General features: G+C 38.6%; 1 protein-coding gene across 1 annotated transcript; it reads right to left on the minus strand.

Moving 5' to 3' along the window:
- Window positions 1-2648: 2648 nt before the first annotated feature.
- LOC131692789 (zinc finger and BTB domain-containing protein 17-like) lies at window positions 2649-5212 on the minus strand. Its single transcript, XM_058980056.1, has 4 exons — window positions 5020-5212; window positions 4839-4958; window positions 2930-3878; window positions 2649-2867 (listed from the first exon to the last, which is right to left on the minus strand). Exons 1-4 carry the CDS (start codon window positions 5119-5121, stop codon window positions 2731-2733), a joined length of 1308 nt encoding a protein of 435 aa, XP_058836039.1. The 5' UTR covers window positions 5122-5212; the 3' UTR covers window positions 2649-2730.
- Window positions 5213-18005: the final 12793 nt, after the last annotated feature.

Raw genomic sequence — 18005 nt, forward strand, 5'->3', positions numbered from 1 at the left:
AACACCCAACTCCTACTTAGCAGAAGGCAAAGGACTCTTCACATTTCCTTTCGGTCCTGTCCATATGACCCTGCCTAGTCCTAGTTTTCCGTTCAAAGTTTATAACTTATTCGCTCTAGAATACCTATACGTCTTTCAATTTCATTACTTTCGTATCTCTCAGTCTTAAATTTGCCGAAAATAGCCAACAAAATCGATTCAGTACTTGAGTGAAGTCTGGCAGTAAATTGAAAACTAAATTTGATGTTGTAATATTGTTGGCAATGATCACTCAGGTTAATATCGGTTTGGTCGTTTTAACGGTTGAAAGGTCAAAATCGAAAACAAGAAATTGTTCTTTGACATTTAATAGATCTGCTATCAGTGAGAGCAAATTGAAAACTGTTGAAATATTTCGTTGATAACAAAAGCAGTGTACTCAATTTAGTTGTTTCGTCAAGAAAATGAAAAGCAAGAATTTTTTTCTGAAAAACGCAGAGGGTGAAAGCACAGCAAAATGACATCAAAATATTTCAGAATATTTTCTAGAAAAGAAAATTGAGTTTAGGTTTATGGACCGTTTAACCTGATACTTGAAGAAACTTTTTCCCGAATATGGCTAATGATGTTCTTGTGGTGCGAATGCGGGTCGAAAGATCAATCCCCTCTTGACTATACAATTCAAACACAACGGAACTATAATTGAACAAGTCACGCTATGCATCCATGATGGGCAGATTCCTATGTGCAAGTACTGTAATTAAACGGTACATACTGGAAAACCTTGCGCGGAAGATGGTCAGGAGAATACATCACAACCGATTGCCAACCCATCTTCGGCAAATCAATCCAACTACCATCACCTGAACCACACAACGTTGCCAAATTTGTGGCAACTGTTCAACTAAAAACACAGCTTCCAGCACCCCAACATCATCAGCCAGCACCTTTAGCGCGGGCTTCGTGACCTATAAGTGCAAAAGGCAACGAAAAACATCTAATCGTGAGCACGAACACGGTATTACCGATTGGAGATGGGCACACTAGTTCTGTAAAAGAAACTAGATGAACCATTTTTCCGTTCAGTTGAATTAATAATCGTATATATTAAGAGAGCATCCTAGATAGTTCGTGGGACGGTAGGTAAGTTCATTGCCATTGTTCGCCTAAAAATTGGTCCCTTGAATTTGACGACCTGCTTTAAGTGAACTGATCAATTCGTTTCTAAACGAATTAACCCATTCATGCCCATGTTGTTTGTGGACAACAACGTTTTTAAACAGCTATAACTTTTGTTTAGAGCAAAATTTCCTCACAAAAACAAGTAAGGCTAATAAATGTGACTATTGCCTTTCATTTGAGTATTAACAGTTACAAGGAACAGTTCTAAAACTGAAGTTATTGCAATTAGTCTGATTGGATACCGATGGAGCAGTGCTGCCAGGAACAGTTTACGTTATGTTGCAATATTATTGAAAATTGATAAAACTTATCAGTTTAGACTGTCTTTGGCTATATTTTCCATGTAATTGGACTATTGTAAATATTCTAGGAGAATTGTAATCAGCATTGGAAAAAATTGAGCAGCTTCTAGCACTGCGAGGGAAGCACCTATCTTTATGAAAAAGGCTTTTCATGTTTCTTGACCCCACCGTTTTCAAGGAAAAATAGTTTTGAAACCATACAAGCAAGAGAAAAAAGTTGGACATGAAAGGGTTAGTAAGTACTGATTTGCTTTGAAAAGGAACTCCCGTTCACTCTTTCGAAATATATCTTCTACTTTCTACTTTGACGTTTTTCTTTATCAAGCAAAATGACCCTTATCAGCGCTAAAAGTTGTTAAAATGTCCGAAGTGTAATATGAGACCTGCAATACACAACACATGCTAAAAACATTGTAACGGTTAACGACCAATCATGTCATGCTGCTGACAATGATCTTTGAATTCAGCACAAACATCAAAGGTTCTTTTCCGAACCTCCATAATTATCATGAAGAATAATGTGAAAATTTTCCAATCAAACGTGTTATTTAAGGTTGGACAGAGAATGCGCTAAATTCGCAAACGAAAAAAGCAGTTTTTTTCAACACCGTATGTCAGATCTTCATAAAAATCAATCAGTGTATGTAGAATGTTGTTACAGTACTGCTGATTGATTTTTATGAAGATCTGACATACGATGTGGAAAAAACTGCTTTTTTCGTTTGCGAATTTTACCCTTTCTCTGTCCAACCTTAAGATCTAATGATTCCGTTGAATATCAGATTTGCAACAACATGTCCGAAGTGCAATCGTGACACTCCGTTTATGTAACAGACATTACCCATCTATCTTTTTTTCCAGTATCCCCAACGACATTCTTGTTGTGAGAATGCAAGTGACAACCTATACCGTCTTATTTGACTGTTGAATACAAAACACTTGGGAAAGGTGGAACCTATAAGGACGCTGGGCACACGCCCCGGCAGACCCCTACAGTCCATCGTTCGAATAGAAATGTAGTAATAAACTTTAATAAATATAATTGTCTAATCTCCCCCTCGTCAAACTCATTATTATAAAATAATGATGTTAGATGTTGTTTATTATAGAGGATTTAACCCTAAGGGTCATTCTCCTCCTATAAAATAATGAATGTAACCTTAGGACTTATTGAAAATCTCATTGAGTAAGGAAATAAACGATGTGTTCATTATTGTTATTTTTGCTAGCATTGTACACATTATTGAATAAATTTCCTATACTATTATTATAGTAAACCAGCCCTCATGTGGCCCTGCATATGTCGCTTAAGGTGGTCGCTCCTACCAAATGCAAACTGGCAAACCGTGCAGATGTACGGTTTGAGACCAAGATGTACAGTTTTGTTGTGAAGACCCAAACTTGCTGTAATGGAGAATAAAATTAGAGGAAACAGCGGGCAAAAAAATGAGAGACTAGATGCCTACCAGGATTACTGAATTGTCGTGCGCATGTCTCGCACGAATAGGAACGCGGTTCCGTTGAATGCATATGTCTTATGTGCGTTTTCAATTCATGCATAGTTGTTTTCCGAAGACCGCACTGTGGGCAGGTATGATTCTTCACCCCTTCATGGCGCATGGTGTGTATTTTCAGTTTGTTGGAAGTTGAAAATTGTTTAGAGCAAATTTTGCACACGAAAGGCATTTCGCCTGGAGTGTGGGTGTACTTGTGTCTTTGCAGTCCTCCGTTCGTGGTAAAGCTTTTTCCGCAAATGTCACATATAAGAGCAATTTGGGCAGGCATTACGTAGTCGGGATTATGAACACGATTTTGATGCTTTTTAAGTCCACGTTGGTCCGCAAATCTCTGCCCACACCCGGAATGGTCGCAATACATATATATTCTATTGTTACTGTGCTGCTGTATGCGGTGTAACTTTAAACTATTTGCTGTGTTGAAAGCTCTTCGACAGATTTCGCATTCAAACGGTTTAAGGCCATCGTGTGTGCGTTTGTGGGCGTTGAATCTGAATAATACAAAAAATTTCCTTGGACATTGATCGCAAGGAAACACTGTCCGTTGCTCTTTCGATTCTTTTTTCTTCAAAGGTCCATATTTGGTCTGTTGCTTTTTGGGCTTAGATGGCCCTTCTTTCCTCTTTCGTGCCTTGGGTAAGCCGGAGTCTTTATCTTTATTGGCCGTGATATTTTCCTCTTCGTAATCCTTATCATCACTATTATCAGTACCGCCATCATCGTCACAGTCCTCATTTTCATCGGAATTGTCCTCGCCACCAGAGTTGTCATTGTCATCAACACTCACACTGGCTTCATTTTCAAGAATGCTCTCAATGGGATCTGGTAGTTCCGGTTTACATTCGACTTCTACCGTGAGTGTGTCTCCTTGATTTTCTTCATCTGATTTTTCAACTTTCTTAAAATAAAAAAAAAATAGATTTATTATTACAAACATCACTGGGTGCGTTAAGGTTGATAATAATTAATCATTTCGGTAATGCTACATAAAAGTTCTATAATATTCAGGTTAAACATCCCATTCAACATAAATGCCGAATTACACACGTCGATTCTAACACAAACTGTTAATTGGTGGTTTTAAGGGAGTTTTCTCTTTGTTGGGCCAAAAAACGAAATATCTGTTTGGAATATTTATTTCAAGAAAGGCACAAAACAATCAATTTCAATATTTTCAATTGCGTATGTTTGATACTTTTCGTGATTTTTTTTAAATTATTCGTTTGGTGGCCCAAACACTTACAAACTTTCCTTTCATTTTGTTCTATTTTTTATATATATATATATATATATATATATATATATATATATATATATATATATATATATATATATATATATATATATATATATATATATATATATATATATATATATATATATATATATATATATATATATATATATATATATATATATATATATATATATATATATATATATATATATATATATATATATATATATATATATATATATATATATATATATATATATATATATATATATATATATATATATATATATATATATATATATATATATATATATATATATATATATATATATATATATATATATATATATATATATATATATATATATATATATATATATATATATATATATATATATATATATATATATATATATATATATATGAGTATTACATGGTTAGGCATGTCTAAGCTGACCAACTCTGACGAAAAAATCCGGACACCTTGCAGTAACGAAGCGTAATCGTTCACCACACTCAGGTAGATTGTTCGCATGGGGTACGGATTTTTGTGACAGAGTTGGTCAGCTTAGGCATGTCACTCTTTCTCTGAATTATGATATATGTGGAGTTCTTACTTACAATCTTGTGCAGTCGCCAGTGAACCTGCAAGCAAAGTTTACGAAACTGAGAAAATTCATTTAGTTTCAACACACATCGACCGCACACTTTCGATTGGCTTGGATCTTCATAATCTCGGATCTAAAATATCATGCAATTAGAAACTCGAATTCTCTTTTTAGTGGGAAATTATTATAGTTACCTGGATTGTTGTTAAGTTAAAGTAAGTATCTACGTATTTTTCCAGGCTTTCACAGTGATCTTTGTCAAAGAAACTTTGACCACACGCTCGACACATTAGCATAGCGAAGTTCTTCGAAAATGATATTTTTATGGCGACTGCACAAGTTGGGAATGTTTGGGTATTATGTTTATATTTATCTTCGATGTCAATAAATAACATAATTCGATCATGAATCGACCAAAGGGCCGAAGTCGCAATGATATCGAATCGAGAAAGATAGCTTTGAAAATTCGGTTCAGAAAATTAAATCGTATTTTAACAGTGTTTGCATACTGCGCTTTCAAATGTATTGAAACTCTTTGAAACAATACTAGTTTTCGGAAGCATAACTAAAATTTTTTATATAATAACGTTTTCGTTGATAAAATTGAAAAAAAAATATTTCGCCGAGTGTTGTTATGAAATGTTGATTAGGCCATTTTCGAGTCGCCCTCTTGTTTTGACGACTCTCAATTTCGCCCTGCAGTGTCTCCAGAAAACAAAAATCAAATGTGGCTTTCGCCGTGCTTGTTGGAGGGGAAAATTTGTTATTCGCCCGGGGCGTAACAAGCATTGGTTTTTGTTTAGGGCGATTCTGTTTACGGACCTTGTAAACAATGATGCTGTCAATTTCGTCCGTATACACTACCTTAGAAATGCGGAGGCGTAACCCGCCTGGCGTTTTGTTTACAGTTGAAAGTCGGATCCGCCGTTTTGTTTTTAATTGATTTTCATCAAGTGTGAAACATTTATAAATGAGTTTTTGTATTTTTTATAAAGTATTTTTATTCCTCTTTAAGGTATTAATCAAATATCCGTTTGTGTACATTTCTCGACAAACATATGATTACGGCCTAAAAGCCAACTGTTAAAATCCACTTTGAATGGAAATTCCGGACAAACCGTTACACGCCAATCACAGATGTTGGTAGTAAATGAAAGAGAAAAGTTTTCTCTTTCATAAACTGTTGTGAACTGTGTTCGACTAGTAACGGTTTGTCTGGAATTTCCATTCAAAGTGGATTTTGACAGTTGGCTTTTAGGCCGTAATCATATGTTTGTCGAGATTTGTTATTTAGGCCCATTTGTCGGTTCACGATCGAATTCTAGTCAAACATGACGAAAGGTCCTAAGTGCAAATGACAGTTTCTCTGTTTACTTTCTCTTCCGTTAAGGTTGCACAGAGAATGCGCAAAATTCGCAAACGAAAAAAGCAGTTTTTTTCCACACCGTATGTCAGATCTTCATAAAAATCAATCAGCAGTACTGTAACAACATTCTACATGCGCTGATTGATTTTTATGAAGATCTGACATACGGTGTGGAAAAAAACTGCTTTTTTCGTTTGCGAAATTTGCGCATTCTCTGTGCAACCTTAATACCCACTAAGACGTCCAAAAAATTTTACAATAGCATTTACACTACAAACAATAATAAAACAATAAATATTATAGTTATTATTGTTCGATGCCAAATTCTCACAGTAGATTTACAATAAAATTTCATGTAACAATAAATTTCACTGTTCAGCTAAAAACTGATACAGTGCATTCACATTAAATTTTACTGTTTTCGAGAAAAAAATGTGTGGAGAAAAATTGATGACGGCGCCGCTGGTTGAGTGGTAAGCGTGACCGCCACTCATTCCAATTTGCCTGGGTTCAATTCCAGCCGAGGTCGTTGAGATTGGGTCGAGGCCGTAAGGCTGAAAATTATAAGGAAGAATTACATAAGGCCGAATTCAAAAGGCTGAAAAATCAAAAGGCGGACTTTCAAAAGGCAAACTTTCTGGAAGGCGGAATTTCAAAAGGCAAACTTTTCAGAAGGCAGAATTTTGAAAGGCAAACTTTTTATAGGACGAAACAAAACAAACAAAGCAATGATAATAATGTGTTATTATCCGTTACCTGATATTGATTATATTTCGTGTGAATACATTTTATAACTGATTTTGCCTTCTTTTAAATATGAGCAGTTCTTTTGAGTTTCATTTTTGAAATTTTTATGCTTGTTTATTTTTGCAATCATGGATACTTGGCTATGACTTACGTTTTAGTATAGTATAGTGTAAAATTGCGATCCACCAGACGTGAGTTTTGGTTTTTCATACAGCGTTTCAATAATTAAAATTATCCTTATTATCTTTCTTTATATCATGAGCTGTTCTTTCGAATTATATACTTCATCATTTGTGAATTTCGCTAAGTTTTTCAAACGATTTATTGAATGATCTTACATATATTCAACCATCGGTTGTTACACTGCTCTAGCACTTGGGGCGAAGCCAGTGTAATGCGGCTTTGCCGCATAACTGAGACCAACGATCCGAAGCGGCGGCCCCTCGCATGCAAACCTGTGATCCACTCGTTTGCCCGGTTTACTCAAACACAGGGGCTATAAATTAGTTTAAGTCCGACGGAGCGACAACGATGTTGGATAGCACGCGACTTGAAGCGATGTGGCGTAAATGTTTTTTTATTATTTAATAACGAAGAATAATCTAATTAATTTTGGTTCAAGTACAATATTAGTACTATTGGTAAGCAAACTCATTTAAAGTTATTTAAATATTTAGGTAGTTGCCGTTATGCTCAACCATTTGAGCTACATGCCAGCTGCTTACAACTGCATAACTGTTCGTATTCCCGGTTTACTCGAACATAGGGATTGATTCCTTCTTTCAAATATGAGCAGTTCTTTGAATCTGTATGCCGAATAACTCTTGCACGCACACTTGTGATCACTTCGGCTGCCCGGTTTACTCAAACATAGGGGATGATTCCTTCTTTCGAGCATTCTTTGAATCTGAATTAAAATCGCAATGAATGTACAATTTGACAAGGGTTTGGTGGATTTTTAGAGTATTAATCCTTCTTTTGTATTGGAAATGTTTCGTACGAAAACGTGCGATTCGCCCGATTGCTCGATTTACCCAAACATGAGGCGATTAATCAATCAGGAAGAACACAATGTGAAATAATCGAATAATAAAAAAAAGTTTGCCTTATGAGATTCGGCCTTTTGGGTTTTCGGCTTTTTGAGTTTTCGCCTTTTAAGTTTTCGGCCATTTGATTTTTCGACCTTTTTAGCATTAGGCCTTTTGAATTTTCGCCTTTTAAAATTTCGCCTTATTTTTTTCGGCCTTTTGATTTTCAGCCTTTTGATGCTAAATCTGATCTGAGGTGAAAAAATCTGTGGTCACTGTCGCATTCCTTGCGAAATATTTTATTTTCGCCTCAACTGCTGGCCAAAGCGTCTTAATCCGCCAACTGTGCTCTAAAAACTGAATTAGCCATCGCATGCCTACTTTTTACCCACATTCAACACACTCACACTTACTCACAAAATAGAAGGATTTACTATTCCCTTCTCATTATAAATCCCACAACTAAAAACATATACGCCGACAAAGCTTTCGCTCAGTTGTTAATATAAGGCGCGCCACCACTCCACCAGTCTCGCATCCATAAATCTTTATTTTTCTCTCGGTTTCACCCTCTCGTTTCCCATACGATTTCAAAACGTCAGCCACACACACACTTACTCAAGGGACAGCTCACTTTGGTACTGGTAAGTATGCTCAACTGCAACCCACACCGTCGCACACCCATCGGTCCATCGTTTATCGCTCAGTTTCTCCCTCTCGTTTCTAAAGCTTCGAAATTACCCTTCACAAATAATAGGGATGACAATTTTTTTTGCAAGCCATATTAAATGAAAAGATGTTGATATTTTTGTGTGCTCTATTTTTATTTTTCTGGGTAGGTCTTATCTACTACAGTCACGTCTTCCTTCGGAAGGGAAGTAAAGCCGTTGGTCCCGGTCTATGAGTTTGGTGGATCGATATCTAGTCCAGATAGTGAAGTCACCTCTCTGGCGTCGGTAAAGAAGAAGTGATCCAACTTCTATAGACTTATCCAGCTGCGTTGGTATTGTGCCGTTTTGACGTTTAAATTGGGAGGAAAACAAATCATTTGCACTGCGAATTGGGAGGAAAACAAACCGCTTGTGGGCTTAAGGGGAGGGCGGTAGTATAATAATGCGGGATCTCAGTGTGCGTATTTTAAACGTCAGATATCTCAATTGAAATATCTGACGTTTAAAATACACACACTGATGGCGTTTTCGTTTTTTCTTGGTGCTACACCGGTGTAGTGCAAAGAAAGAGATAGACTGATTACACCCAAGTTTGAATGAGTGTAGCACCGACTACACCGGTGTAGTGCACTGTCAAAAACGAATATGCCATGAGATCCCGCATTTTTATACTACCGCCCTCCCCTTAAGCCCACAAGCGATTTGTTTTCCTCCCAATTCGCAGTGCAAATGATTTGTTTTCCTCCCAATTTAAACGTCAAAACGGCACAATACTAACGCAGCTGGATAAGTCTATACTCTTACTAACAAAAATATTCTCCTCCTGTGATACTTGTGGAGTGCGCAGTAGTATATACTAGAGCACTCTAGTTAGAGTGTGGCCAAGAGGCCATGACGTATCCAAACGAACATGGAATTTGACGTATACACAATAGAAATACGTCAAATTTCATGTTCGTTTGGATACGTCATGGCCTCTTGGCCACACTCTAACTAGAGTGCTCTAGTATATACGGCCTCTAGCAAAAGCAAGTATCGGACTAACCATTCCTTCCCTTTCCTTCCGCGATCTACGTTCGGGCCTGGCCGGCGCCGGTATTGATGAATACTTTAGGATTACCAGGAGTTGCACATTGAAAGATGTTTCTATACTCCCAAGCATAATTATCTACTTATTCTCTGTGCAACTTCAGCTAGTCCAGATCGATAACGGAGTGGCAGCCAGGGGTGGTCGCACAAGCTCAAGCTCAAAAAATGTGTGGAGAAAAATTGATTGTTTTAATGTTAAGATACATAACCACCCCTTTTTTCACTATAAAAGTCTATTTTACATTGAAATTTACTGTAAAAACCTGTTTTAATCCACCTAGAGGTGCAATTGTGCCTTTCTCATTTATCCAAACTATGATTTAATAGCTGATTCGTACAATATAACATTATGGAAATGTCTTTCATTCTTATTACACTTGGTAAGTATATATAAGAGCACCTTTTTGCATTCATCGCGGTATCGGTTTGAATCGGAGTTTTCTATGTGATCACACTCCACAACCCGTAACTCCGGAACCGGAAGTCGGATGGAGATCTAATTTAATATCAGTTTTCGGGGACGCAACACTTTTCATTTGAGACTAAGTTGATCAAATCATTTTAGCCATTTTCGAGAAACCAATATAACCGTTATTCTGAATTTGGATGCTTTCGGATCCGTCGATGGTGGCCAGTGTGGCCAAAGAGACTTTAAATGACTGTTGGTGACCTATATCTACAAATTCAACAGTTGTGTTTACATTTTGGAAAAAATTTCACCTTTTTACATTCATCGCAGAATTCGTTAGAATCGGGATTTTCTGCGTGATCGTACGTATCACCCTGTAATTCAGGAACCAGAACTCGGATCCACACAAAATTAACAGCAGCTGATGGACCTTTCATTTAAAATCAAGTTTGTTTTGTAACCATACTCTTCAACTCGTAATCCGGAACAAGATGTCGGTTGAAAATGAAATTCAATAGCAACCTATGGGAATATTATACCTTTCATTTGAATCTTAGTTTGTAAAAATCGGTTCAGCCATCTCCGAGAAACCGATGTGGACATTTTGTTAACAAATCCGCACATACACACACATACATACATACATACATACATACATACATACATACATACATACATACACTCAGATATTTTGCGATCTCGGCGAACTGAGTCGAATGTTATATGAGACTCGGCCCTCCGGGCCTCGGTTAGAAAGTCGGTTTTTGGAGCAATTGCATAACCTTTCTATATGAGAAAGGCAAAAGAATAATATTTAATTAGCTCAATCAGCATGAGTCCAATGTTATCTTCATGTGATTATATTTTGAAATGTTGGTGGAATGGATTTGAAAGTGAAGGGAATGGAGGGTTAGTAAAGTGGGAATGGAGGATGCGTCAGAAAACCTTCATCTTATTTCGGTATACGGGGTGGATGAAGGAAATGCGGGCGTGAGGGTGGTCCAAGGGGAGGGGAGTGATGAAGGAGGGAGGTGTAAGGGCAAGACACGTGGGGGGAGGGGCGGCGACGCAATACTCAACTGCATATTTTGCCATCCATTTGAGACTTGGTTTGAGAAAATCGGTTCAGTCATCACCAAAGAACCGATGTGACTTTAATTGTGGCATATGCCCGGAATTCCGGACTTCCGGAATCGTCGATAGTGGACAATATATTCAAAGAATATTTGATTGACGATCAGTGATCTCGATCTGCGATTAGAAGTAATTTGGTGACCATTTCAATAGTTTTTAGAATCTGAGGTATTACGATTGTACCGATTTATTTGGGAAATTCCAGTCTATACTTATTAACACCCCTGTAACTCCGGAAGCAAGAGTCAGAACCGAATGAAATTCAGCTGCAGTCAATGGTATTACTATATCTTTCATTTGAAATCAAGTTTGTAAAAATCGGTAGAGAATTCGTTTGGGAATGGGTGTGATATTAGCTTAGGAACTTGGCGGGTTCCCCGGGGGCGTCATGAACCGTCATAGGTGGCCAATGTGGTCAAAGCTGCTTTGATTGATCATTAGTGATCCAGACCCGCAAACTAGAGTAATGTTACATCAATTTTAATATGTTTTACATCATTTGAACATCATGGTGGTACCCGTTTATATGGGAATTTGCTGTGTGACCGCACTCTTCAACCCGTAACTCCGGAACCGGAAGTCGGATCAACTAAAAATTCAATAGCAGCTTATGGGAGCGTTATACCTTTCAGAAGAAACTAAGTTTGCGAAAATCGGTTCAGCCATCTCTGAGAAAATTGTGTGAGTTTAAATGACACACACACATACACACACACACATACACATACACAGACATTTGCCGATCTCGACGAACTGAATCGAATGGTGTATGACACTCGGCCCTCCGGGCCTCCGTTAAAAAGTCGATTTTTACAGTGATTGCATAGCCTTTTTTATATGAGAAAGGCAAAACGTTAAAGTTTATTGTTTTCGTATTGCAGCATCCCGTATAAATAAATATCATTCCAGAAATCTTCGGAACCATTTCCTAACTATTCATATAATACTCACCATATTGGGAATACTACTGATACATTCCACCATTATAATTGAACTGTTATACTACCATACCCATTTTAGTTACCATTTCCAATACCTTCCGTGTATCCTATATTAGAGATTTGTATACTACATTATACTTTTGCGCTAGAGGTTAATATTGCTCTGGTGGTCTTTGTTATTCGCATATCTGTTCACGCTGCTCCAAAAACCCGTAGCTTAACATGACTTAACGACCCGTTGTTTGTATGGTCGAGTATGGAAAAACGACACTGGTTATGTTCGATATTGTACCAGGCAATGGCTAATCTATTGTTGAACAAACCATATTGAAAACAGAGGCGACGCGTGGCTCCACAGTCAACCTGTTCAATGTCTCTCAAAATCGTCGGGTAGATCTAACATCTAACAAATATGATCAATAAAAGATGAGCAAAACAAATTTGTTGTCAAAACCCACCGGTGAATTGTCAAACAAACGTCTTATGCGATATCTAATTCAGGAGAGTTACGCAGAAAAAAGGAAAAATATAGCATATCCTTGTAGGCAATCACTTCTTGGTAGTGAAAAAGATTTCTCAACTTAAATTTAAACAACACAACCATGTTTAAAGACGTTACTGAATATTAAGGTTGAACAGAGAAAGCGCAAAAATCGAAAACGAAAAAAGCAGTTTTTTTCCATACCGTGCGTAAAATCTTCATAAAAATCAATCAGCAGTACTGTAACAACATTCTACATAAGCTGATTAATTTTTATGAATATCTAACACGCGGTATGGAAAAAAGTGCTTTTTCATTTTCGATTTTTGCAGTAATAAATCATGCTATGATTCGAATTCACGTGCAATGTAGAATCTTATTTTTTACAGCGAGAATTATTTTTCCTTCTGTATAACATAGATTCATACGTTTATCAACCTGTTTAAAATCATCCATTATTTTCTACTAAATAGAATAGAAATTCAAATGTTCCATATGCAATTCAATGAATCCATAGTTTAAAAAAAACCTCAAAAACTAAATGAGATCGTTTTTTTCGAGTGATCGTTTACTCAAAGACTAACTGAACAACTACATAATAAACCTGCACTACGTTGCTTTACACATCGCATCGCCTGATTGGAGCGAATCCTTGACCTTAAACCCTTCCAAACCATCAACTTCGCAACACCTATAGAAGTGTCGGATGAATTGTCGACCTTCCATTAAGGTTCAAGTTACCTTTTTTAAGCATGTGTTAGAATTGAACGCTTGGTAGTGTGCGTAGGAAAATTTGTGTTCAGCTTTGCCACCGAATTATCCATTTAAACCTTTTTAAAACTCTAAAAGAAGAATATCAGTCGATTTATTAGATCATCACGATTCAATTCATGCAAAATACCTGCTGGAAAAACCATCGGCTTAGCTAAATGGTGCATTTGAAAAAGTGGCTGTGGTTTTTTCATTGCGCAGTTGTGTTGCGTACCCCAGCTCGGTGTGGTAGTGTGATAAAAAATCACAGCCACTTTTTCAAAAGCACCATTTAGCTAAGCCGATGGTTTTTCCAGCAGGTATTTTGCATGAATTGAATCGTGATGATCTAATAAATCGACTGATATTCTTCTTTTAGAGTTTTGAAAAGGTTTAAATGGATAATCTGGTGGCAAAGCTGAACACAATTTTTCTTACGCATACTACCAAGCCTTGAGGTAACTTGAGCCTTAAGTAGGCGAAGCATCATTATCCTTTATCCTTCCCCGTGAACGATGGAGATGGGGTCGGCCAGAACTGGTGGCTATCATGCTGTTGAGGTTTCAATATGGGTCGGATTACCATTTCCTAAGCAACTCTTATTAGATAATTAGCAGTCAAACACGATGAAGTCAATGTGTTTGACTGCCAAAATCATCGTCACAACGCAACGCAACGCAAAGAACAAAAAATTTCTACTAAGCAAAAATAAATGGTTCATTATTATCGTTGAATCACCCAAATACATACGCGCTTATAACTAGTAAGTAAGTAAGTAAGGGCAAAAACATCCAGTTAGCCTACCTATGAAAACCAAGCGTTCGACTGTCAGCTGTGAATGTACGGCACAACTGCGAAACGTACTCGTAAGTTATAAAGCGCTCTCGTTTAGCACAAAGTGCTCCGAAGAGCATATCGCTACAATGCACGCTGGTTCAATATTTGATTTGAACCGGTGCAAAAGAGAATAAAAAAGCCGTCGCCCATGACACTCACGCTGCTGTTCCCGCCGTCGTTCAAGCAGCTGCTCCATCAAAAGCGTGCAGTGAGAGTATGAGATGCATGCATGTTTGAGGTTGAACAGACGAAACCATGAAGACGAAAATTTTTCGAAATTCTATTGGAGATACAAGATTAGTTTATCGTTCGAATTTGAATGTGGAACTTACATGTTTAAAATATTTTTTTTCCTTAATTTAAAATATTTTGCGTGCTATTGCAGTCAATTTGAACTCAAATGAGTTTCGGCTGGTCAGATTTGGCTTACCTGTTCAATGAACAGGTTGAACGTACCGACGCGTCGCCTCTGATTGAAAATGGTTTTTCGACGTTTGATACAATGGTTGGCATATGGTACAGATTTATGCGGGATAACACTAAAATTTACTGTAAATTATTGAAAAATTACTGTCACAGTGAAAATCATGGTTTTGTTACTGTACATTTCTATTCGGGTGGTCAAACCATTCGGAATTTGATTCGGAATTCTGAATGGAGTCAGTATGGATTCCAAATCAAATGCAACAACCGATTCTGAGTCGGAATCGGTTGTTGCATTTGATTTGGAATACATAATGACTCCATTCAAAAATCCGAACCGGTTCCGAAATGAGTTTAACTGGGTAAGGGCCATTCATAAACCACGTAGACCGAAATTTGCGACTTTTTGAAGACCACCTCTTACCCACCTAGTAGACATAAGTAGACTTTTACCAAACTCACCTCCCCCCTCCCTAACGGCCAATTTCTTCACTGGATGAAAACCGGTTTTCACTGAAAAAAACAGTTTTCGGGTTGCTGGTGGCCAATTAGTCGAAAACCGGGTTTCAACCAAAATCAGTTTTCATCCAAGTGAAGAAATTGGCCGTAAAAATCTACGTAGAATTCTCGATTTTTTTATTTGTGGAAAATGTGAAATTAACAAGAAGCACATTATAATGTTCCAATAAAAATCAAACGTGAGGCGTTCAGAACTATTTCAAGCTTTTTAAATATTAAGGACGAAAACAAACATCAATTAATAATGCTTTTCACATTGGTTTTTTGTTTTCGACTACTCAAATCAATTAGCACCAATTCAGGGGAATTTTAAATCAAAATATTTTTCTCCGAAATACAAAACTCGTATTTCGAGTATTATGAATTACCTACGACTTTGTGAAAGATATGCTTTTTAATTCCACTATAGTATCAGTAGGAGTTATACGAACACCGTGTAATATGTAGTATTGTTGGCAAAGGAAAGGCCCCTCCAATGTGAAAAATGTGCGGCTAAGAAGGACCAAATGGCGAAGAAGGCTGGGAAACCCGATCCTTATATATGCCTCCCAAGAACACTTCCTTCCAACCGCCGGATGCCACCGATCAATCGACCTCCGTCGAGGGTCATATGACCACCACACCGCAGGGAAAGGGCGGAAGTTTCCCAACAAGCAAAATGGTTGTCGTAGATGACGGAAAACCATCCTCAAATGAATCCGCGACGGTTGAGTCCCGCATGCAACTCGCATTACTACGGTTGGAGCAAAAAATGACCCAGGAAGAGGAAGAGTTGGCAATCGCCAAGGCAATCCGCAAAAGGCAGATCGAATGTGAGCGGATTTTAGCGGAGAGGCAACTGCAACAGGAGAAGGAACTGAACGAATTAAAGTTGGTTCAGGAACACGTGATGCTTGAGAAGCGTCTGACAGAGCAGGAGGAGTATCGTAGGCGACAGCATGAGCTACGGAAAGAATTCGAGGGTCGCAGTTCTTCTCGATTAGAGGCTAGAGAAAACACTTCCTGACATGGAAATAGAATCGAAGCTCGGAGCAGTACCAACAGTTCGGCCGTCATTTATGACTGATGGAGAAACCCCTAAGCGGAACCCGAAGATAAAATCACTGACTCTAAATACTGAACCACCTGAGTCCAATTCTGAGGAAGAAGTAGAGAGCACTGTCTCTTCACAGGAGGACGACGACGCTTCACTACGAGTGAAACGAACGGAGACAGTAACTACCTGTGCATACATGGACGAGGGTTCAGATATGACATTGATCGAAGACAGCTTGGTGCGTGAACTCGGTGCAGTCGGTAAACCACAACCATTGACCCTAAAATGGACGGGCAACATCGTTCGTCAAGAACCAGCTTCGCAGTGCTTGTCACTGAAGATCCAAGGAAGGGTTGAAGGCCGTTTGCTCGATCTAGCTGATGCACACACAGTAAAAAAGCTTTATTTACCACGACACACGGTTAACTTCAAGGAGTTGATAGACCAGTATCAGCATCTTTGTGGACTTTATGCAGAAGAACAAGTCGGGGAAGAACCACGCCTGCTGATTGGGCTCAACAATATTTATTTGTTTGCACCTTTAGAATCGCGGATAGGGGGAGTAGATGAGCCGATTGCGATACGATGATACTTAGGCTGGACGATATATGGCCAAAACGAGTCGCTCCTGCACGAGGTTTTCTCGGCGCCCACGGTGGCTTTACAAATCAACAATTGCACGACCAAATGCGGGAGTATTTTGCGACTGAGGACGGTGGAGCTGTAACCGAACCGATGCAGAGTCAGAAGCAGATCGACGAGCGAAACTGATCCTGCAGAACACGATGGTTCGCATTGGAGACCGCTTTGAAACAGGCCTTCTGTTGAGGAGCGATGACTGCCATCTTCCCGACAACTATCAGATGGAATTCCAGCGCCTATGCAGTCTCGATCGTCGCCTGAAAAAGAATCCAGTCGTGGAGCAAGCAGTAAAACACCAGAGCGAAAGTTATCAGGAAAAGCAGTACACAGTACGCACATGTAGCTACACAAGCCGAACTAAGGGAGGCAAATCCCACTAGAATCTGGTACTTGCCACTGAATGTGGTTTTAAATCCCAAAAAGCAAAATAAGATACGCCTTGTGTGGGATGCGGCCGCCCGAGTAAATGGAGTGTCGCTCAACTCACAGTTACTCGCGGGTCCGGATCTGCTGACGTCATTACCAGCAGTAGTTCAACTGTTCCGTCAGCTACCAGTGGCGTTCGTCGGCGACATCCGCGAGATGTACCATCAGCTGCGGATTAGGAAGGAAGATAAGCACTCACAGCGTTTTTTTTTTTGTATCGGACCGACGTGTTCCTGATGAACGTGGCTACGTTCGGGTCTGCATGCTCGCCAGCGTCGGCGCAGTATGTAAAAAATCTCAATGCGAGCCAACATGCGGACCTATTTCCTGCAGCTGCCAAGGCGAAAGTCTATAATCACTACGCGGACGACTATTTAGATTGACTATTGCTTCGACCGAGGAAGAAGCTATTGAGCGAGCGAAACAGGTGCAGCACGTTCACTCCAAGGCAGGCTTCGTATTCCGCAATTGGGTTTTCAATACCGGGAAATTCATGCGGGAAATGGGTGAAACGAAGCACGACGAGAAAATTGCGCTACACCATTGTACCATTAATAGAGCCGAACGAGTATTGGGTATAGTGTGGTATCCAAAAGAGGACGTTTTTAGGTTCTCGATAACAATCCGTGACGATTTAATGCCCTATCTCACTACACATGATCGTCCGACGAAACGGATCGC

Source organism: Topomyia yanbarensis, chromosome 3, assembly GCF_030247195.1.
Source record: "Topomyia yanbarensis strain Yona2022 chromosome 3, ASM3024719v1, whole genome shotgun sequence".
Classification (NCBI taxonomy): Eukaryota; Metazoa; Arthropoda; class Insecta; order Diptera; family Culicidae; genus Topomyia; species Topomyia yanbarensis.